Source organism: Crocodylus porosus, unplaced genomic scaffold (assembly GCF_001723895.1).
Source record: "Crocodylus porosus isolate Cpor-Errol unplaced genomic scaffold, CroPor_comp1, whole genome shotgun sequence".
NCBI classification, from domain to species: domain Eukaryota; kingdom Metazoa; phylum Chordata; order Crocodylia; family Crocodylidae; genus Crocodylus; species Crocodylus porosus.
Window position 1 is genome coordinate 802,400 of NW_017728944.1, and position 23,298 is coordinate 825,697.

A 23,298-nucleotide genomic window follows, 5' to 3' on the forward strand; every position below is an offset into this window, starting at 1 on the left:
CATTTTTAAGTCCTCCTTCCCCAGTCAGTGTGTTGCTCTTTACTGGTGATACTAAGGGCTTTGCTCCTGGTTGTCGCTTGGGTTTGTCAAGATGGGCACTAGCTAGTGAAGTCAGATCCAGGTCCTGTGGAGGGAAGAGAAGGAACCTGGCAGGCCTCTACAGGAGGCAAGGTTCACATAGCTCTGTTATTTGCCATTATGGGCTGGGTGTGATGTTATAAAGGAAACGAGTGGAAACAAAGCAAGCATTAACCAAAGTGCCTGCTCAAAAAATACCCTGGGGCTGAGACCTAAGTCTGAATCCCGATGATTGCCTTTTGGCCAGCTGGACCCCAGAGCTCAGAGTGCAGTACAGGGAGTGGGCTGAATCTGCACAGGAAGAGGAAGTAATAATCATCTCTAATACTCACACATTAGTTTCTATCAGGAGATCTCAGCACTTTACAAAGGAGGACGTTAATCTCATTTTTTCAGGGAAGAGAAACAGGCACGGAGAAAGGAAGTGACTTACTCAAAGCCAGCCAGGGTAGAGCTGGGAATAAACCTCAGGTGTCCTAGTCTACCTTTCTACCCATTACACTGCACTACTTCCCCCTGCACTGCAACCCCTGTGCTGGAGAGTAGCCAGGCTCTGAACAGTGCTGTGTTCACTCCTAAGCAGGAAGGTGTGAGAGAGAGCAAGATCTCCAGAGCTGGAGACATTCAGACAGTGCTAGTTAGTGGGTGGCTGGGATACAGTGAGAGTCACAGTATGGAGTGGGTGATGTTTATAAGTGCAACAGTGCTGCTATCGGCTCCTTCCATCTTCATAACTATTCCTATCACGGGCTAAGCCCACAAGCTAATAAGCAAAAATCCAGTCTTCTGCTTAGTCCCACAAAACTGTAGCTGCTTCTAGCTATGGGCCTGACCCCAAAGCCTATTGAGACTTCCCATTAGCTTTGAGTCAGTCCAATGAAGCCTCTCTGTTCCACCCAGAACAGCAATTCATTTGGTCACTGTGCATTTTGGAGCAACCCCCATATTCATCTATTTAAAGCCCTTTAATGGCCTCCATTACCTTAATACTTGAGCACCTTTTAATATGAAACCAATTTATCTTTGCAGTATCACTGTGTGGAAGATAAATTCTCTTAGAAACATTTAACTGATAGGAACTGAAGCCTGGAGAGGATAAGTAACTTGCCAAAGGTCACATGGAGTGTCAGTGGCAGAGGAAGACTTTATCCTAGTCTTCCAAGCCTTAAATTAATAACCTGATCACTGGAATAGCTTTCCTTTCAGCCATACACTTTCCTTTCTCTTCTCGCTCTCTCTGTTATACCCTATTTCATCCCTATCTTCTTTTGATATGCTCACCCCCTAAATCTAGCATGTCAAATTGGAATGTGTGTGCCCTAAAGAGTTGCCCACAAGGAAAATTAAGCTGGTTAAACTCAAGCTGTGACTCTAAACTGATTGAATTAGTCTAGTACAAAAGGCTCTGATTTGGGTTTAGGTCTATCCTAGACCCAGGTCACATCTACATGAGATGCTGACTGTACAGTTGTTACTGAGCAATCATTTAGTACTTGCATACACAAGTACTAAATGACTGCACACTAAGCCAACTTACTGCTCAGTAGCGTCCCCACAAGGCTTTTTGATGATGCTGTGCAGCATCTCATTACTACTGCTCAGTAGCCCCTTACTACTGTGCAGTCAATGTCTCGTGTAGACGCAGCCCTAGTAGTGGAAAGCTGTAAACTTATACCAGCCTAGTGAAACTGCGGTCAGCTGTAGTGTGAACACAGTTAAACCAGTTTAAATCTGGTTTGTATCTTTTTAGCTTGCATGTGCAAATTCATGGCTCAACTGATACACCGAGTTTAAACCAATATGAGGGCTTTGTACTATTCTGATTCAAACTGCTTTCAAGGCCTAAAGAAACAGTGGATTTGACTGCTTTTTTTCTGGAATTGTTCCACCCAAAATTCCCCCTCCCATTTTTTCTCCATGGCAGGAGAAAATACAAATTTTTATGCATGAAATATCTGTCTAGGGGTACCTGAGCTGTGAAGCTCTGGACAGAATTTCCTTGCGATCTGTTCAGATACAGAGATTTGATTGCTGCCCATCACAAATTCAGTTTTCCCTCTCGTCCCCCTCTCTTCTTTTATTTCAGCTTCTTGCAAATTCACATCGTTGCTACATTTGTGACATTTGTCCTTTCCTCAACCAAAAGCAATACATTAGTGGGTCAGCAGTCCACAGTAACAACTGAAGTTGGTTCCAGACAAATTACTGACAATATTCCATGTACTTTTTTAAAATTTTGAAATTCTGTCTGAATTTGGGGGGAAATGACCAGTTGCACAGAAAGCTGGAAAAACATTTTTCGCTTTGAAAATCTCATCAATATGGTGTTCTGAACCACATGTTTTGAGTTCCATGGACAGTAGAATTTAAAACAGGGTACATTAGCTAAAAATTAAAATGCAAACACACTCCAGGGCCTGCATTTTGATCTCAGACATCGGTGTAATATTTTAGACCCCACCCATGCTTTTCAAGAAATTGGAGCTGCTGCAATTACCCTGGTAAAGACACAGCAGCCCAATGCAAACACATTGCAGTGATGCAGCAAGGCTTAAAGTTGTTGCAGATCAGTGTGGCAATACACCAAGTCATCTAGGCTGGGGTAGCTTTGTATTGCTTGGTAGCTAAAGCATCAAGACTAGAGGACTGCCTGAAGATCAAACTGAAGATACAGGCATCAAATCAGAGTGACTGGGTATAATTCTGCAGCCTGTGTTACACAGGAAGTGAGATTAAATGATCTCATTGTTTCTTTTCACCTCATAAACTACAATCTATTAATTACTCACAAGTGAACTTCTTAAACAGTCCCAGCAACTGACAATACAGGAAAGCACATAAAGGTCATGCATAGGAGAATCCCTATTCTGGACAACCCTTAAAGCACATGCTTAACTTGGACTTCAGTGGGACTTCAGCAGATCCCTAAAGCTAAGTATGGGTTTGATTGCTTTCCTGACAAGAGTTGACTTCCTGAACTAAGGCCAAAAGTCTATTCTTTGGCCCTCAGGACAGGAGTGAGCTACAAGAGGGAAAGATGAGTAGCGGACAGTTGCAAATACTAGAATTTAAAACATATGAGCAGAGTTTTGTATAATATTTTTTTCTAATAAATGGGGTTTTTTAACTACATGCTCAGATTCCAAGCTAACTTCCTTATAGCATAACAGCCATTGAACTGTCTCCTTCCACTTGCAAAAGAATTAATGGGAAGACACATTTTTTTCCTAACATGTATTCTTAAGGACAAAAATCCAGTTCAGGTGCTAATGCCAGTGGGACATCTTAGACAGAAAATTGTTACACTTTACCTTTCCCCTGTCTTCAGTGATAAAGGAATTCAACAAGCCTCATTTTTCTCTGTGTGTAATGCATATAATAGCATCTTTGTATCACTAACATATTTGTATGACTGTGAAATTGTTGCAGTCCTTGGTCTTTTAATAAAATAATGATTTCCAAAAAAATAAAAATAAAAAATAATCTGTAGGATAAAAATATGAAGGGGGTTGCGTGTGGGCAGGGGGGGTGTCCATTTAATTGTGTGTCACCAGAAACAATACAGGAATAATTCAAGTATGTTGTGTTTCTAGAGGGCTTTTAAGGCTAAAGGATCTGCATTTTACAAGGTATGCCGAGGGAAGTTCACAGCCACTGAAGCAGCTAGCTCTTGGGTAGAACACAGTAACTGCTTAACAGCCCACAGTAACAGTGCATGGAGGGTTGGTCAAATATGCAACCAAAACTGAAGGGGAAGTTTTAGAGAGGCAAAACATAATTATGCTGGACTTCATCTAGGTCCTTAGGTGTAACACTGGTAAGTAGGGAACCAAGAACTAATTTATATGCCAACTGTGAGCTGTGGAGTCCTTGTGCCTTTCTGTGGTGCCTCTGACCACTTGGAGCTGATTAAATGAGGCCCTGATCTCCTCTCCAGGACATTTTTTCCCCTAAGGAAAGTTCCTTTGGAATTTATTCCTTTGGATGCACGCAGGAGACCAGAATATCAGTTTATATCTTAACCAAAAAATTGGCAGGGTAGGAGTGATGTTGTAGCCATGATAATCCAGAAATGACGCGAGAGGCACTGATTTCTTAGAGTGATATCTTTTATTGGATCAAATATGTTGCTGAGATAAAGTTAGACAGGGTTTCAAATGCAAGGTCTCCAAGGAAGAATGTCTTGCATTGGAAAGCCTGTCTAACCTTATCTCAACTACATAGTTGGTCCCATACAGACCACCCTAAGAAATCCTTGCCATAACCAAATAAAGACAGTTCAAACAGTGCAACCCTCCCATCCCCCAACACTATGCTGGGCTCTTGGTCCCGTTTTGACACTGGCCACAGCATTGAAGTACCTGCTTAGTTCACACTGACTTCAGTGGGACCAAGGCAGGTACAGAAATGCTGCACTGAAGAGGGGGGTCTCCCTGAATTGTGGTTTAAGACAGAAGTGTGCTCACTGCTGAAGAACCAGCGCAATTTCTTCAGGTCACTGATTTTTTTGCAGTGATGGGGAAATCCCACTTATGTGGGAACGAGGGCCTGAAGGGGGAGCAGGACAAGTTGAAGAGCGGTGCCTTGACATGTTTTACCATCTGATTCCTCTGAAAAATACCACAGACGAAGCCAGCAATCCTTCTTCTCCCTTCAGTGCTTAGCCATCTGCACCAGCTAAATCATCTCAACTGTCAGAAAGTTACATTTTCCCAGTAGTAAATGTTTTAAAAAACCAACCCAAAAAACCCTTAGAAGCTTAAAAGATTAGTTTAAAGGCAAACGGATGAACCTGGGGTGAGCAAGAGAACTAAATTCAATTGTCCAGCTTTGATGTTCCCATTTGGAAAATCGACAGAGCTCTGTGAATGAATTCAAGCAGCACATTCACGTCACTGCTCCCATCTTCCTGTCATGGCATCATTAAAAAGCATAGGAGGAATCTGCTGCTATGAAATTCTCTCTTAATGTATTAAGCCTCCAGAATACCTTGTTGTAATTACTGACTTGGAGTTTGCTTGCTGTTCTATTGAGGAGATAAAGCAACAGAAAAAAGGGAAAGCGCCCTGGAAAAGAAAATATAGTAACTGGGCATCTATAGGGATCCCAGGTTCAGTCCTGAGATTAACAGTCTGATCCTACTATACATCTATAACCCTTGCCCTTAGCAAGTTTGCAGCACAGCTGGGAAAAGGACCCAGAAGTCCTGACTCCCTACCCTATGTTTGTTTGTTCACTCATTAGATTTCTATGCCCCCTCCCACCCTTCCCATACTCACATCCCCACTCCCCATCGTCTCACCAAGGGAGTCCTCTCTTCTCTCTCTTCCCTGTACACTGTTGTACAAGCATCTTGTCAATCTCACATTAAAGCTGGAATAAATCAAATTATAAATAAAGCACACATTTGTAACAACTGGAACAAATAACAGGGCAGTGGAGGATTCTTAATTTCTGGGAGTCTTTAAAAAAAGAGAAAGCCTTTCGAGGAGATGGTTATTCATCAGACACAAGTTATTGCATGCCCTGCAGAGGTAAGAAGCTGTGATTCCACTGCCTATCTGTATGTCAGAGGTCAGAAGTGGTTCTCAACCTTTTTTGGCTCAAGATACCTACCCCTTGGAAAATGCCAGCTCTTAGCTTTTACTCACTTTTTAACTAATAGAACAATGTTTCTGTTGCAAGGAAAACCCCACAACAGTTCAGATTTTTTTGAAATTGCTGGGTTTATCTTGTGAATCATGTTTGCACCCCTAACATTATTAACACTGTGCTCCATGGCACCCCTACTAGGATCTCAAGGCACCCCAAGATGCTACAGCACCCTGGTTGAGAACTGCTGGACTAGCTGATCTAAGGTCATCTCTGATACAACTCTAGGACAAAAGCTTTCAAAGTTGGGTGCCTGACGACCAGGCTCCTAAGTTCAGTTAGGCACTGATGAGGTAAAATGTAGATGCATCCATGTAGAACAAGGAACCTTAGTTTTAGGCATTTGCAACATTGCAAAATTCCAGTGAGGAGCAGTTATGTTCTTTCCCAGTGTCTGATCCAGTGCAGGCATGAATGTTGCATGCCTCCCAAGGCTGGGGGGGCACAGCAACCACCCACAAGTGGTGGCAGTGGTGGTGGGGTTGTGGAGGCAGTGAGTGGGGAGTTGCCACAGGCAGCCACAGCAGTGTCAGTGGCAGAGGGAGAGGGTGGTGAGCGCCAACCAGTGATCGGTGACCACACGCAGATGCCGCCAGCAGTGGCGGTCAGCAGCGATCGCCTGCAGATGCCACCAGCAGTGTCAGCAGCAAGGGAAGGAGGGGTGGCAAGCGGCGACTGCCCGCAGGCACCGCCGGCAGTGGCCAATCTTAGGGGGTCCACCACCAATGTCAGGGTGTGCACTTCCACCCGCCTGCACCCCCTACGCGTTGCCAATGGGTGCAGGGAGGTGAACTGACAGCATGACAGATCTAGGATTTTGAAAAGTGGGGTACAGATGGCATGACACATCATCAAACAAAACACAACCCACATACATCTCCAGTTAAAAAGAAACAAGATGCTTTACTAAAATGCTAGGCAGCTAGCACTCTATTATTTACTTTGAGATCAAAGCAAAAACAAATACAAGTATTAGACTGTACAGTCATTTGCTAGATTCTATATAACATTCAAAAAAACACAACTAGGCAAAAAGTAGTCAAAAGATACTAAACCATTAGTACTGTAGTCATCACAGATAAATGCATTCTTCTTATTTAGATCAATAAACCAAAACTTGCCTTCTTAAGTGGCTTAGTCAGTACCTCCAATACCTTCACTGTTGGTCATTTCTACACCTGAATTCATATTGTTACACCTGAGTGAAGGTTTTTAGCTAGAGTTTGGGTGGAACAGGAATAAGAGAGGTGCAACTGCACGAGTGGGTTGAGGATTTTGAAAAGGGGGATGCAGCTAGTCCAGTGCCTCATTACATACACTCCAGGGAAAAAGAAACTTGAAGCTTTACTAATATGCTAGGGGCCTAGGGCTGTATGGTTCAGTTCAAGATCAAAGCAAAAACAGATACAACTGTATTGGACTGTGCATTCATTTGATAATATCATACATTTTGTATTAAAAAAACAGAATAAACTAAGGAAAAGTACTCAAAACATATTGTATCATTAGTCCTGCAGTCATTAGAATTAAAATGTCCATCTTTCAGATTCATAAAACAAAAGCAAGCTTTTTTGTGCATCCTGACAGTGCACGCAATGCTTCACCGAACATTATTTCCACACCTGAGTTAAAGTTTCCACATTTCTGAGTTTATGTTTTTAGTTAGATTTAAAAGCAATCTGCAGGGCTATGAAACAGGAGCTACATTTCTAGGAGGAACTGAGAGAGCTAGCAGAGGAGAGAATAGCTTGATTTGTGGAAGATAAATACCATTGAAAAGGAGAGAGGGTCATTACACCTGTGGAATAAAGAATCTTGAAGGAATCGGGTGGATTACAAGGAGCCACGAAGGCAAGTAGGCTGGGGAATATCAAGCAGATCTGCTTCCATACAGCTCATCCCCCACAGCTCTAAACACTCATGGTCCGCACCCTTTGTCATTCTGTCCTCATGTCCCACTAGCATGCCAAGTGACAGGACACCCTCAGCAAGGACTGCAGGATGAGTCCATATTCCCCCCTGGCCCTGTGAGCCACTGGGGACCTCAGCTGCCAACTCTTCCACAGAGCCATCACCATGCATGTGCATCTGGCATGTTTCATGAACTCCTCTGATGCCTGCCCCTTCTGCAAGCAGAGGGAGACCCTGGTGCATGCCTACCTGGAGTGTGCCAGGCTGCAGCCTCTTCACCGCCTCCGGCTGAGACTCAGGCTGCACTGCTCCCTGCACCTTTTCATTTACCACCCACTCCCCATCCACAGCCCCACCAAACCCACCAAACCCTGGTACCTCCTAGTCAAACTCCTCTTGAACCTAGCCAAGCTAGCAGTCTATCTGACCAGGAAGGAGGCTCTGGCCAGAAGGACCCCTGAGGACCATGGGGATGTTTTCACCCTTGATCTGCTCAAGTCTCCAGGCAGAGTTTCCCTGGGCAGTATCCACTGGCTCCTTAGATTTGAGGGCCAGCGGGCATCGGCATGGCAACCACCTACAGGCGGTGGCAGCAGGGGTGCGCTGGCAGTGAACAGGGACCACTCATAGGTGGCCATAGCAGTGTCAGCAGTGAGGGCACAGGTGGCCATGGTGACATCTGTGGCGAGGGCAGGCCAAGCAAAAACTGCCTGCAGGTGGTTGCGGCAGTGTCAGCAGTAAAGAGTGGCGGGGAGTGGTGAGCAGTGACTGCCTGCAGGCGGTGGCGTCAGCAGTGGCCAATTTTAGGTGCAGCACATGCCCCCCATGCCCTCCCTACATGTTGCCTATGTTTGGCACATGCCTACCTTGAGTGCACCAGGTTGCTGCCCATCTTCCACCTTCTCCCTGCATCTTTTTTGTTACACACTCCCTGCTTGTGGCCCCACCAAGCCCCACAGCTTCCTGGTCAACCTCCTCCTGGCTCTGGCCAAGCTGCCCTTCTACCACAGCAGGAAGGAGGCTCTGGCCAGGGGGAATTTTTTTTTTTTTAAGAATGTTTTTGTGTTCAAAGCCAAATCAGCCAAATTTAGCCCAAGATTACAACTGGCAAACATCCTCCACCCCACCAGGGGCTTCAGATATTTGCAACGTCTTTTGGCAGACGTCCTACGTGCAGGCCAAGCCCGGAGGCTTGGGGTTCAGATGCCCCCAAGTCTCACCTGCCAGAAGCAGGACAGGGAGGAGCCTCCCATTCCCATAAAATGGGCTTTAAGCCCTAACACCTTGGTGGGCACTAAACCCCAGGAGGCCTTAAGGAAAACTGCCTCTATGGACTCAGATACACGGTGTTTCCCCTGCCAAGGAACCAGGCTGTCTTCCTGGCACTCCTCTGCTCACGGCTCCGGGCGGGTTCACGGGGCTGGCTCCAGAGGGAGGCCGGTGGGTGCCTTCAGCATCCCTTGATTTGAACCTGGGACCCTGGCTCCGCTTCCCCGTTGCTTGTGACTTGTCCCGAGCGCCGGGTTGTTGCACTCCCAGCGCTCCCCCGGCTGGGCCCGCGGCCCCCCAGAGGCGGCTGGAGCGGAGCAGGCCCCAGGCGGGCGGGCGGTGACTGGAGGCGGTGTCTGAGAGACTCCCGCAGCCGGCGCCTTCCGGGCGCGGGGGCGGGGCGGGAAGGTGACCCGGCGGGCGCCATGGCTCTGCACAGGCCGGCCGCGCTCGGGACGTTGATGAGCGGGTGCGGGGCCAGGACGCTGCGGGGCCAGGTGGGACGGAGAGCGGGGTCAGGCCCCCCTGGGTGGGAGGACCAGCCCTCACCCACGTGTGCGTGCGCAGATCAGCCGTGCAGACCTGCGCGTGTGCATATCCGTGCGGGGATCAGCTATGCCAGACTCTGTGTGCGTGTGTACGTGCATGCGGGGGGGGGGGGTGCAGATCAGTCGTGCAAACCTGTGTGTGTGTATGTTCAGCTGTGCAAATGTGTGTACAGCTCAGATGTGCAAACCTATGTGTGTGCATGTCCATGTGGGGATCAGCTATGCCGGACTCTGTGTGTGCATGTGTGTGATTGGCTGTGTAAAGCTGTGTTTGTTTGTGATCGGCTGTGCAACTGTGTGCATGTGTGGGTGCAAACCTCTGTGTGTAGGGATCAGCTATGCGAAGCTGTGTGTACATGTGTGTGTGTAAAGCTGTGCATATGATGAGCTGTGGAGACCTGTGTGTGCACATGTCCGTGTAGGGATCAGCCATGCCAAACTCTGTGTGTGCATGTGTATGTTCATGTGTGTGTGATTAGCTATGTGAAGCTGTGTGTATGCATATGCGCATGCATGTGTGCATGCAGATCAGCCACACAAACCTGTGTGTGCACACATCTGAACATGTGTATGTGTGTGATTAGCTGTGTAAAGCTCTGTGTGTGTGTGTGTGTGTGTGTATGGCTGTGTGGGTGTGTGTGTATGGCTGTGTGGAGCAGTGTGCAAAGCTGTGTGTGTGTTGGGGAGATCAGCCATGTAAAGCTGTGCATGTGCATATGTGTGTGTGTAAATCAGCTGTGCAAAGCTGTGTGTAGATCAGTCATGCAGAGCTATGCAAGAACATGTGCATGCGTGTGATCAGCCATGTAAAAATCTGTCTGCATACGTGTGTACACTGGCTGTCCGTGTGTGTAGATCAGCCATGCAAAGCTGTGTGTACACTTGTGTGTGCCATCAGCTGTGCAAAGCTGTGCATGTGTGTGTGTAGATCAGCTGTGCAAAGCTGGGGGGGGTGCAAAACTATGCAAAACTGCCCCCTTCTCCCCCCGCTTGCCAGCTATGACCAAATGCATCCAGCTCACTGCCCCTCCCTGCTGCTTGGTGGCTTCTCCCCATTGTTCTGGTGCCCAGGGCAGCGGTTCTTAATCCCCTCGGAGTTGAGACCCCCCTCAGGACTAGTTTTTTTCACTACAGAAAAATCCTAGAGTTATTCTTCTGTTGCAAGGAGCAGGGCAGGATGGCTTCAACCCTGTGAACTCCTATTGGAAAGCTCTGCGTTTGTGAATCTTGTTTGGATTCACAAGCATTGTTTGCACACTTATGGTGCCTGGGCTGCTACAACATCCAGTTGAGAATCCACCTCCTCCCTCAGCCCCCATCTCTCCTGGAGCAAATGGAAGGGTAGGATGTCACAGAGCTGGGGGAGCCACATGTGATCAGCACCACGGGGTTGGGACTTTGACCCGGACAATAGTTCTCTGTGTGTGTGACGTAGGAACCTGCATCCCAGGGACTTTCAGTGGTCTTTGTCCTCCTGCTGGATTCAATGGCCCAGCTCCTTCAAGGAACTGAAGTGCCTGACTCCTGGGAGCCCAGAATACCTACGAAGAAGTGGGCCTAGGGGCCTTTGGAAAAAGCAGCTGTTTACCGTAATTATGTATGCCATTCTGCATACTATTACTACTCTTATTACTACTAGTATTGTTATTATAATATTATTACTATTTTAGATCCATGATCAAGTCTGCCCAGTGTCTGTTGTGTATGACTGCCTTATGCTGAAGCAACAACTATTTAAAAAAAAAAAGAAAGAAATCAAATAGTCCCTAGGGTCTTTAGCATATTGGTGAAGTGTATGGGGCTTGAGTAGCAGGGCCTGCTCAGGCTGGTGACTTCTGCCATTGGGTCTCAAAAGAAATGTGGCAACCCCAAGGGTCTGAGTCCTCCATGGAGTCGGTGCTAATGGGTTGTAAAATACTAACAGGTAAGGATAGTAACATCTCGCACCCACTTTGTATGGAGGTAAAGGATGGTGAAGGATGCATCCCTGACCCACACAGTTAGGGGAGACTGGTGGTAGGTTATAACTTCAGTGGTTGTTTTAATGTCATTGTCTGCTAGTAGAGCTTAAGGTCTTGGCTGTGATCAAGGGCCCATTGTTCCAGGCTTTGCACAGATACGTAGTGAAAGGCTGTCCCTGCCCCAGAGCTTACGATCTTATAGGCAAGAAATTGGAAGCAGCCATCCAGAGTTTGGAAGAGACTAACCCAAGTTCATACAATTTGTTGGCCTTGGAGTGGGCACAGGACACGCCCTCCTGAGTTGCAGTTTAGCACTTGGCCCATTAGAGTAGTGGGAGCCAATCTTTTTGTCAGGCACACCACAAATTAGCCCTGCACACTCCCCCAGTACCACTCTGATCCCCTTCCCTCCCCTGCCCTGCCCTTCCTGATTGGCTGCTCTGGTTTCTGCTCCCTGCCCTATCTCCCACAGTGCTGCTTGGCTCCTCTCTGGTCCACTGTGTGCCGCACACAGGATGGCCATGTCACTTGTGGCATGTGCCACAAGTTGGCCATGCCCTGCACTAGAGCCTCTGGGGGCCCTTTTCTTCCTGGTCAAGGAGAGATTAAAAACAAAATTAAAAGTGAGAACGTTTTCTTTTTTTTCTGGGTCACTTTGCAATCTCACAAGTAGAGCATGCTCAAGTGCTTCTGTGTTGAGTCTAAAGTGACCAGGAGGGGAGGTCCCTCCTTCCCCAGCCATCCCTTGTTTACTGGCTGCATATAGTAGAAAAGAGTTTTAATTACTTTTAAACAACAAGGCCCTTTCCCAAGCTGCTGCAGCTCTGGCATCTTCGCATCACAACTTCACTAGCAGTAAATATGTGCATGTTTGCAGGACATTTTTGTCATCTCCCAGAGATAGAAGGACCCTCCCAATGAGTTTCTATGGGTACATTAATAATAATAATGCAGTATCCTGAATGTGTTCAGTGCTGAACACTCACAGTGATATACAGTCCTGTCACAAAGACTTTGCCATAGAAACAAAGGATGGTTTAGAGCGGGAACAGAAGCCTATAGAGCTTAAGGGACTCACCCAAGGTCACTTCCCAAGGAAGTGCCAGTCAGGCATGGATCCCAGGTTTTCTGACCCTTGGCTATGCCCTGTTTACTAACCCAGGCTGCCCTCCTGCTGTTATGATTGATCAGTGCTTTGGTTTCTTGTTTCACCCCTTCCCTCAGGAGAGAAGAACAAAGAGATCTTAAAAAACAAATCTTTTTATTTCCCTCCAGGCTGTGTTTAACCTAACCTGGCAAATTCTTTACAGTAGAGCCTGAGATCTGAGCTCCCTTTCTCCCCTTCCTTGTTCTCCACAGATAAGGAAATCTTCAGAGTCCTCCACGTCCCCGGCCCAGCCAGCAATTGCAGCCAAACACCCATATCAAGTGGACTTGGAAGCAGGGAAGCTTTATGCCTGGTGTGCTTGTGGCCACAGCAAGAAACAGGTAACTCCCCCAGTTGTTCTATATTGCCTGTCATCTCCTTGCCCCATCACCACTTTACAAGTCATCCAGCTCTAAAATCATCTACATTAGCCTAACTAGTCCAACCCTGCTTGATCTAAAAGGCCACCTCTGTCTTACTCAACTCTTAAAGCTATTGGAGTTCCTGTACACTGTGTCACATTGTCCAGTGTTCCTCACACGTTTCTGGGCTGCATGCCCCTCTGAAAGTTTTTTGTATTCTGTTGTGCCTATATGATTGCATGCTGTCACTGCAATGGCATAAGAACGTCTTCCACCAGAGACCACTGTGTTGTTGTTCATTCTCTCCATAGAATCATAGAAAATGAGGGTTGGAAGGGACCTCAGGAGGTCATCCAGTCCAACCCCCTGCTCAGAGCAGGACCATCCCCAACTAGATCATCCCAGCCAAAGCTTTGTCCAGCCGGGTTCTGAAAACCTCCAAGGACAGAGCTTCCACAGCCCCTCTGGGTAACCTGTTCCAGTGCTTTACCGCCCTCCTAGTGAGAAAATTCTTCCTAATATCTAACCTAAACTTCCCTTGCTGCAACTTGAGACCGTTACTCTTTGTTCTGACATCTGCCACCACTGAGAACAGTCTAGCTCCATCCTCTTTCAAACCCCCTTTTAGGTTGTTGAAGGATGCTCTTAAATCCCCTCTCAGTCTTCTCTTCTCTAGACTAAATAAAGCCAGCTCACTCAGTCTTTCCTCATAACAACTCATGTCCCCAAATTGCCTTACCATTTTTGTTGCCCTCTGCTGGACTCTCTCCAATTTGTCCCCATCCTTTCTGTAGTGGGGGGCCTAAAACTGAACACAGTACTCCAGATGTGGCCTCACCAGTGCTGAACAGAGGGAAATAATCACTTCCCTTGATCTGCTGGCAACACGACTACCAATTCAGTCCGGTATGCCATTAGTTTTCTTGGCAACAAGGCCACATATTCAGCTTATTGTTCACTGTAGCCCCCCTCAGCCCCCAGCCAATACCGGTGCATGGGATTGTTCCCTCCTAAGCGTAGGACTTTGCTCTTGTCCATGTTGAACTGCATAAGATTTCTTTTGGCCCAATCTTCCAATTTATCTAAGTCACTTTTCCTTTTGTTTTTCCATTCCTTCTTGTGTACCCATGGACAGCACTGTACACCCCCCCAAGACTGTATGTACAGCAATTTGAGAGGCACTGCTGTAGTCCAGTGGTTTTCAGCCTGTGGTCCGCAGTCTCATGGGGGTCTGCAGACTATGTCTAAGAGGTCCACAAAAGATTACTCTGATCGATCAAAAGTATGTGAATATCCTCACTTACCATTCAAAGGCATCTGCACCACCATTCAAGATTTCCAGGGGTGTCTGCACCTCCATTCAAAACATTTTAGGGATCTGAAAAAAGGTTGAAAACCACTATCTAGCCCAGTAGTAGGTCTCCAAGGTTAGTAGGTGCTGGTAGTAGGTTCAGAGGAAGGAGCAAGAAGGCCCCCTTGTGGACAGTTCAGGATTAACCTGTCAATGGGGCAGTGTCTTCTTGATAAGGTCCTGCTGTGCTGAGCCTGCTGCCCATCAGTTAGTGACGCTCTGTGCCATGAAGGAGAAAGACTGCTAGCAGTTACCATTATTGTATTTTAATTAACTCACCCCTGGTTGAGGCTGGTAGTAGCCAGAGGCTAATGTTTTAAGGCTTGGGTCTGTGAGGTCATTATGGAAACTCACTGGTGAATAAACTGGCTGCATCTTAGCCTGAGCTCTTCCTGGCTCTGAGCTATGATAGCCCAAGGTGGACTCTGCTGGCCTAATACACTCCCTTCTGTGCCCATTTAAAGCTGGGGTTAGTTGAAAGGTGGAGCAAAGTCCGTTGTTTGCTCTTCTTATTTGGAAATTATTGTGATCCCAAATGTTTCCCAGATGTTGCACTGAAAGGTCAACCCTAAATGAGCATAGTAAATGCAACCATTCTCCATCCAATTCTGGGACAAAAGTCCTTTACGTTGCATTTGCTTCCAAAGCCCCAGCCAGAGTGACTGCCTTCCAAAATTTGACACTGGTGTCCCCCTGCTTTCGCTCCGGCAGGTTAGGGTGTTTTGCCTTGTGGTTGTGTCAGAGTTGACTGTGTAGTTTTACTAGTAGGTTAGAAAGTGGATTTGGATAGGATGGTTTGGATAAGGATGATCTTACCTCTGGCAGGGAATTTGACTAGATCAGTGGGAGCCAACTGTTCTGGCAGCCATACACAAAGAAGCCCCAAACCCTCCTCAAGTAGCACTCCAGCCCCCTTCCTCTGCCCATTCTGGTCCTCTGCTTTCTGCTTCCTGACTTATGTCCTGCTCTGCTTTCTGCTTCTTGCCCTGTCTGCTGTAGTGCTGCCCATCCCCTCCCTGATTTGCCATGTGCCATACGTGAAGACTGCCCATGTCACTTATGGCACTCATGTTGTAGGTTGACTCTTGCCCTGGACTCGATAACCTCTGGAGAAACCTTCAAGCCCTATTTTTCTTTGATTCTAATGCAACATGTTAAATGTGCTGTGTGGGAGCTGAATTTTTCTCTTAGAAGCCCTCCCTGCCTGTGAACACTTGTGTTGCACCTTCCAAGCAGGTGGCCGCTGAAGTGGCATTTGTCGATCCAGACTCTCTTCTTAGATGTCTTCGTCTCTGCCTCTAGGTAAGGAGAATGAAATGTCCTTATAGGAACATTTTATTTTCTGTCTGCAGTAGCTGGTACCGTCCTCTGGACAAAGTTCCAGATTTCTAAGGCTTCCTCCAGGGCAGTGGCGTTCAACCTTTTTTCATTTGTAGACCCCTAAAAATTTTGAAAGGCGATGTGGACCCTTTGGAAATTTCAAGTGGAAGTGTGGACCCCTTTGCATTGTAAGTGTGGATTTTAACATACTTTTGATTGATTGGTCGAATGGTCACAAACTCTTCCATGACCGTTTCAGGCTGGACATAAGGAAGAACTTCTTTACTGTCCGAGCCCCCAAGGTTTGGAATAGACTGCTGCCGGAGGTGGTTCAAGCACCTACTCTGAATGCCTTGAAAAGACATCTGGATGTTTATCTTGCTGGAATCTTATGACCCCAGCTGACTTCCTGCCCCTGGGACAGGGGGCTGGACTTGATGATTTTCCAAGGTCCCTTCCAGCCCGAATGTCTATGAAATCTATGAAATCTTTTATGGACCCCTTAAACAGTGTGTGGACCCCCAGAGGCCTACTGATCATAGGGTGAAAACCACTGCTCTAGGGGACTGATGAAGCTTCCACTACCTGATTATGACAGGGCTTTCTTGGGATCCTGCAATAACTGCAGAGTCTGTCAGAGTTGTAATGTAGGCACAAGAGATACAGCAGGTGGCTGTGATGTGAAGGCCTCCCCACCTGGGGTCTTGATGCTGTCAATGCAGATAGATAAGCAGAGCTGGTCATTGCTAAGGGCAACAGTAACTATTGCTACTAATGGCAGCGCCTCTTGTTCCTGGTTACAGTCAAGTATAAAGACCTAGTAGAGGTTGCCAGTGAATTCTCCTTCATGGTCTTTCACAAAGACTGGCTCCTTCCCCCCACCCATTCATGGCTTGGTTCTCAGTGAAGCTGCTCGGAGTTCCAGAAGAGACTGGCTTTGGTACGTTTGTTTCAAATTATGGGGGAAATGCATCACATTTAATGGTCACGACTCCTTTGGATTGGGAATCAATGCAAACTCCAAAGGTGAAATGGCCAATGCTTTGTCACGAGACTTGCTGCTCCCTTGCTGTCCTGTCCTTTACCCCTCTAAAAGAAACAAGTGTGACAATGATGCATCCTCAGACACCTCGTGGTGATCTCTGGTGAGGGAAGGGGAGAGCTAGAGAAGAGGAGAAGCCTCTAATGATTCCCCCATCTATTATGGAAATGCAGATGGGCCCTGACATGAGATTTTGCTACCTCATCCTGAGAGAGAATAGGCCAGTGGTTTGGGTGCTGGTATGAGACTGGGGAGATGTGGGGTGACCTGAGGGGCTGCTGGTGTGACCTCGGGCAAGTGAAATCCTTACAGAGAGATCAGTGGGAATTGGGCATCTTGCGGCAGGGATAACACATCCCACCTGCCAGGAGCCATGAAGATCAACGTGTGTGAGGATCAATATGCAAGAGACTTTGACGTTCTCAGGCTTTCGAGGCCATCTGTATTCCAAAGAGAGAGGGAACTCCTGCCCCCTTGCTTGATCCCATGTGCAGGTCTCTCCTTCCCAGCAGCACCACCCTTGTAAGCCCAGGTTTGCCAGCCTGCTAAGTACAAATGCTTCTTTCTTCTTTTTTTTTCCACTCTGCAGCCTTTTTGTGACGGATCCCATAAAAAAGCAACTCCAAGTATCACTCCCTTGAGGTTCAAGTTGGATGAGCCCAAGACGGCCTGGCTGTGTGGGTGCAAGCACACCCAGTCCCCACCCTATTGTGATGGCACCCACAAGGAGGAGTTCATTCAGAAGGCAGAACTCCCCAAACAGCCTTGAGGAGGTGCTTCCAGGACTTGCACCCATGAAGGGCCACACAGTTTGTCTGGGGTTTCAAAGCCCTTGTGCCAGCTGGGGCTCAGGGACTGCAGGAAGGACTCGGGCAGGCTTCCAGTGCCCTCCCGCTCCTTGGGTCAGAATTCTACATTGCTCCACATTGGTTCTCCCTTCATGTTATTCTACACTGCCCAGGCTCATGAACCTTACAAACCCCGAGCTTGGGGCATCATCATCACCCAGCTGCCAAGATAAAATTAGGAAGATCATACAAAAAATGCCAGAACTACAAGGAATTGGGTTTGGTCAGCAATGTCACCCCTGTGTGCAGTGTGACTCAAGCCTTGTCAACTGAATAAAATCTCTGTAGAGAAAGCCCCAGCCTGGAGAAACAAATAGGTCATGATGTGCGTGGTTTTGGGGCTTAGGACTCTTATCTGTGAGCATGACTGACTGTTCCCAGTCCTCCTTGTTCCCAGCCTCATCATCAGAGCCAGGTTTGGGCTGCTTTGATAGCTCTGGTTTCAGTTCCAGTTGAAGCTGTATCCCCTCCCTGCCCCCTAGCTGAGAGCAAACCAAAGATGCATGATGGTTTCTGGTAGTCAAATTAAGCATATTTTTTCTAATTCCATTAATAAATGGTTGGAAGAGTGGAATCTCACCAAAGCATCTGTAAAATGGGCTGGTGGACATCATCTCTAGGATGGAGAGAGAGAACCAGTTTGTCTCTCCCCTCAGGGGTGACTGAGTTTATGGTGCAGATACAAGAATGAGTTACCACTAGGTAAGCTAGGGTGTGAAATAGCAGCACATCGACTACTTGGCAACTCTGTGTGCACATTCTGACCCCATGGTTAAACAGGAGGCAGCTTACCACAGTTTAATTGAAGGATAACTTGTTTGTGTGATCATCCCTTGAGTACAGCTTCCATGTGTTGGTTGGGTGACTCAGAAGTGGATTGGAAATTTTCCCAGAAGAAGGGTTATTGATTTCTACCAACAGGGACTTTCAGCCAAGGAAGTTTCATTTGGGTCTATTGCCTATCAGCTCCTTTTAACTTTAAACCACCCCCACTCCTCTAGCAGTGTAACTTTAACCCCCCCACCCCCAAGTTTTAAGCAGGTGGAATTAGAAAAAAGTACAACAGGTGACACTTCCTTTATGTCACTGTTGTCACCCTATCAGTTCCTCTTTCCACAGGCACCTGCAGGAAAGATGAGCTTTGAAGCATTTTCTAAAGACACGCGTTGTATTGCTTTAATGAGAGATGCAATCCCATCACTTCCCCTCCCACCTAGGTAGATGCAGTTATGCCAGTATAAAGGTGTTCATACCTTTATGAGAGGCAAGCTGTATAGATATAAGGTACCTTTATTCTACTATACCTGCTTCCATGCTGGAGTATGTACCAACATAAAACGAAATGTACTGCTTATAACAGTAAGCATCCTAGTACAAATTTGCATGTATACAAGGCCTAACATAAGCAGGGAAAAGTTATTTCAAGCAACCTTTCAGGCCTTAGTAATGCATATAAAAGAAGCCAAAAGATCCCCAAGCCAACCACATTCTTTTTTTTCCCCCTCATGGTTTACTTTTAACACTCAAATTGCTGTTTCCTTTCTTGTGTCTGTTCTCCTAAGGGCATTTTGCAGATCATTTGGGAGATTAATGGCTTTTTCAATTTCTTTTGAAAATGATGGACGGAGTTGTAACCAACAGCCTAAACTCATTACTCCACCGAGGGAAAAATTCACACAAGTCCTGAAGTCATTGGAATTGGCTCCAAAGTGCCTTAGAACTGGCTGCATAGACCAGTTTTACCACTTAGACTAAAAGGCTGATTTTTGGGCTGATTTACTTAAAATGATTCAATGCTGATAGTGAGGACACTTATAATGGTTCAAAACTGGCTAAGTGTTACTTTAATCTGTGCCTGTGGCTGCAAGCTAAACTGGTACAAGTGTCTATGCCCAAAGTTGCCTTGGGTTTGCTAGGTCAGTGTAAAAGTTAAATTTCAGCATAGCATGAGGTCCAAGATATGGCTGAGCTCTTGAAAACATCGCCCTTCAGCTCTAAGTCACTGCTGCTTTGTCATTTTCAGCAATGCAAAGCCATCAGATGGATGAGGTTGTAAAACCAATCAGAATGACTCTGTTTTATACCTGCTTTGCTCTAGAGTGAATGAAGGCATAGGTTGCCAGGGCAACAGAGAATTAAAACCTTTCATCTTGGTTTACTAGGTACACACAAAACTAGGATGCCTGGATTCATCCAAAAGGTGGGGTGAGGGGGGAAGGGTTGCTGATGATCAGGCTATCTTAACAGGCTTCTCTGGAAATCAGAGGAGATTATGTCTACCAATGCTCAAAAGCAGGCTGTGCTCAAATAAGTCACTAGTGGGGGAATCAGACCTACCCCTGAGACTTCCAGACACCATTGCAGTATTAAACTAAACGCAGTTGCCTTGCAGCCTGGAAGCAAGGTTGTTCTTTGTCCCACAGAATCAGCTTTCCCAGCCACAAAGCCATGCCTTAGGAGATGATGATGGGGGACCGGTTTCTCTCAAATGTGTGCTTTGATTGTGAAACAGTTAATAAAATACTGACATCCAACTAAATGGCTCCATCTCCATCAAGTCTGCAACCAGAGCAAGAAAGCGGAAATGGCTCACAGGCACGTTGGACAGTCCGGCCGCTAGAGGGAGACATAACCCTGCACTGGGGTTGAAGTAGGTTATAGGAGCTTTGCCAGAGAGACTTTCTCGGGTCAGTCCGGAGTGACTTCACTCGAGCTGGTGCCAGTGGAAACCCAGAGCAGAGCCCTGATCAGCTTCTGTGATGGGCCTGGGGCTGCGACAGGGACCCGATTCCAGGGCAGTGCCATGCCCTCACTGCCCAGATCTCCCCTGTCCTGAGCAAGTCCTGGCACCCACCTGACTCACTTGGGCCACCCTGGGGAGAGAGGGGGATTGTGTTTCTTGGCTGCATTAAACCCTTTGCAATGAATGGACAGACAGCCCAAAGTGAGGGGCAGTGCTCTGCCCGCGGCAACACAGTCCTTTTCAACTCCACCTCTGCAGTGATTCAGGGTATCCTGGCCCTGGCAACCCTAAGGTTCATTTGTTCAGGCAGAAACCTGGGAGAAGTGATTCTAGCTGGAACAGTATCGAGGCACCAGCTAAAGTCACTGTCTGCCCATGTGCCCATCTGCGTGGTGTATTTCCCTGGCTCACTTCTCATCTCATCCTCCTGATTGGAAAAGAAACCTGGGCACAATGTGTTCCTTTTCACATGTAGACCTCAGATTTCTCCCTGAGACAAAGCCCTTTTTCCTGGGATCCTACAGTGGGACAAGCCCATTGTCCCCAGAAGCACCTCTGAGGTATCCCAGGCTGAAAAACAGACAACCAGTTTAATCTGGCATTCAATAGTCTGGGATATGACTAATCAAAAGCTTAACTGGTAATGAATCTGAATTAGCTGCAGTTGTTCCAAGGCAAAGTATTAATTCAGATCCTTCCCAGGTACTTTCCCTTATAAGGGCTGGTGTTTGCTGCAAGACAAGACATTCAAATCTGAATCAAACCCAAATCCAAATCAAGCCAGGTGTCTGCTTCCAGCCTGAATGAATACTTCTTTTCTGGGGCAATGGGACTAATTTGAGTTGAGTTAACTGCCTTTATATGTGTACACAACTGTCCTGCGCTGTTTGGATGGGAGTCAAAGCCCCCATCTGTTTTCACCCTGGAATTAGCCTGACTGCCCCAACAAAGGCTTTGTCCCAGGGTGATCAAACTGGGGGGGGGGGGCCTGAAATGGGCATGTCTGGCTGGGAAGGGGGTCAATACAGCAAGTCCTCACTCAGCGACTGTAGCAATCAGCTGACACTACATTCCCCCTGCTGTTAAATAGGGCTGAGGAAAGTCCTCACTCTGAATGTGCCCCTTCCCCCCACCTACTGATTGCCCAGTCCCATGGTAGGTGATAGCTCTTAGGAAGCTCTCCGTGGCAGCAGCAGGGGATGCATCCCTCCTTTGGCATTGAAGCCTACTCTTATCTCCCCGCAAGGGCAGCCTGGCCAGACTCCACCCCCCATCCCAAACCTGGGCACCCCCTTATCATCCGTTCACATCACAGGCACTGTCTTGGAAAACCTAGTGCTAGATTCTTACAAGATATCTAACAGGGCCTCTGTCCCTGGTGAGACATGCCAAAGCTGTCAGGAGCCAGCAAAGAGGGAACTACACCTCATCTTCCCCTCTGGAGCTAGGATGGCAGGAGCTAGCCTCAGCAGACTCTGAAGATGCTGGAAAACGGTCTGAGTGTCTGTACCCATCAGAGCACAGCTGCTAAAAGTTCTTTTTAACTGCAACACATCCAAAAATCAGTCCCTATTATCCAACGAATGGCCTTCAGCTGAGATTAAAACCGTCCCCTCCCTCCCCACCCCATCTAATGCCCCCCATTGGTCTGGGAGAAGGCAGGAGGGACTCAGAAGAAAATACAGGTGACTGTTGATAGTATATGTTCCATCTGGACCTTCTACCCCCTCCCTCAAATTATTTTCCTGGATGGCAATTGACTGCCTTGGGTATTAAGTGAAATCTAGGAAGACTGTTGCATGGCATGAAATGCTAAAAAAGCCTTGGCCCATATGTGACAACAGCCCTTGTTAATTAAAAGGAACAAGGGGCTTTTGCTGGAGATATACAGACTGCCTGTAAAACTTGCTGTTTAGACTCTAGAGTCATACTACTGGCACCATTGTTGGTGGCCTCCAGTAAAGGAGCTGCTTCTCTGGAAGTAGTCAGATTTGCTAAGGGCTTGTTCAGTTTCCAAAGAGCCACATTCCCAGGTGGCACCACAGCAAAAGACAGAGTCTGAAGCATTTCCTGCTTCCACAGATAGCTGGATCTTCCCACGGGTTTGGCACACAAGGCACATAGCATCCCTAGAAGATCTCACCTTGTATTCAGGGATCCAAATGCGAAATGGGAGATGAACTGCTCTGAAATGCTGGCTTGGTGCATTGGTGCTCAGCGCTATTCAAAACCTGACCCATTTGGGTCAGTACATCATTGCTTTAGGTTCCAGTTCTGGGAATTGAGCAAGGGGGTAAGTGTCCTGGACCAACTATGAGAAGTGTTAAGCCCCAGATATAGTGGGGGATAGGAAAGAAATAATCAAATTTGATATTTTGAGTAGGATTTTTTTTTTTTTTTTTTACCCAAAACACCCTGTTTCTGCCTGCCCCCCACTCTTTTCCTGGGGAATGTCATCCATTAAAAAACAAAATTCAGCAAGCTCAAATAAACACAGCCTGTGTTCTGCTCTGTTTGTGTAGCAGTCAGAACCAAGGGGCCTGGATCTCAGTTGTTCTTGAAAACTGTGGGAAGGCCTGGGTGCTCAGCACCTCAGAAAATCACCCTTTAGAGGCTGGGTAGTCAAAAGAGCCCATGTCTCGTGTAGATGCCTACATGTGGACCCCAAAGCTTGCATGCACCCTACAAGTGCTTCACTTGAAGCAAGTGAGGAGTCCTGTAGGACTATTCATCTGGTCAGAGTTTAGGCTGGGTTTATATGCATAGGGCTGGGGTGTTGGTATATTGTATTAGGAACTCTGGCCTTCGGTAGCTTTACATGAATGATGAGGCCAGATATGAAAGATTTAGTCTGGTTTGTGGGGGCTCAAGTGATACAGAGCTGCACACCCTACCCTGCTCTACAAGGAAAAGTTCAGCCCTTTGTGGAAGTCCTCTGCTAATGAGAAGACAGGGAGGTATCAGCTGGGGCTTGTTCCATTCCCATGATCATGCACAAGGACCTTGCTGAAAATTCATTTGTTTCATTGCATGTGGCAGCCCTACCACCTCTGCCATTGTGCAGGC

The 23,298-nt window shown here is 47.1% G+C and overlaps 1 protein-coding gene across 1 annotated transcript; it reads left to right on the forward strand.

Annotated features, from left to right (window-relative positions):
- The first annotated feature begins 9,299 nt into the window (after nucleotides 1–9,299).
- Nucleotides 9,300–20,028, forward strand: CISD3 (CDGSH iron sulfur domain 3). Its single transcript, XM_019550261.1, has 3 exons — nucleotides 9,300–9,407; nucleotides 12,779–12,907; nucleotides 17,231–20,028. The coding sequence occupies exons 1-3, from the start codon at nucleotides 9,336–9,338 to the stop codon at nucleotides 17,408–17,410; spliced, it is 381 nt and encodes a 126-aa protein (XP_019405806.1). The 5' UTR covers nucleotides 9,300–9,335; the 3' UTR covers nucleotides 17,411–20,028.
- The last annotated feature ends 3,270 nt before the right edge of the window (nucleotides 20,029–23,298 follow it).

Excerpts from the sequence above, each read along its gene's own strand:
- CISD3 (XM_019550261.1), top strand. The coding sequence starts at position 9,336 with ATGGCTCTGCACAGGCCGGCCGCGCTCGGGACGTTGATGAGCGGGTGC. Across the intron at positions 9,408-12,778 it reads CCAGGACGCTGCGGGGCCAG|ATAAGGAAATCTTCAGAGTC; the intron begins GTGGGACGGAGA and ends TGTTCTCCACAG. Across the intron at positions 12,908-17,230 it reads GTGGCCACAGCAAGAAACAG|CCTTTTTGTGACGGATCCCA; the intron begins GTAACTCCCCCA and ends TCCACTCTGCAG.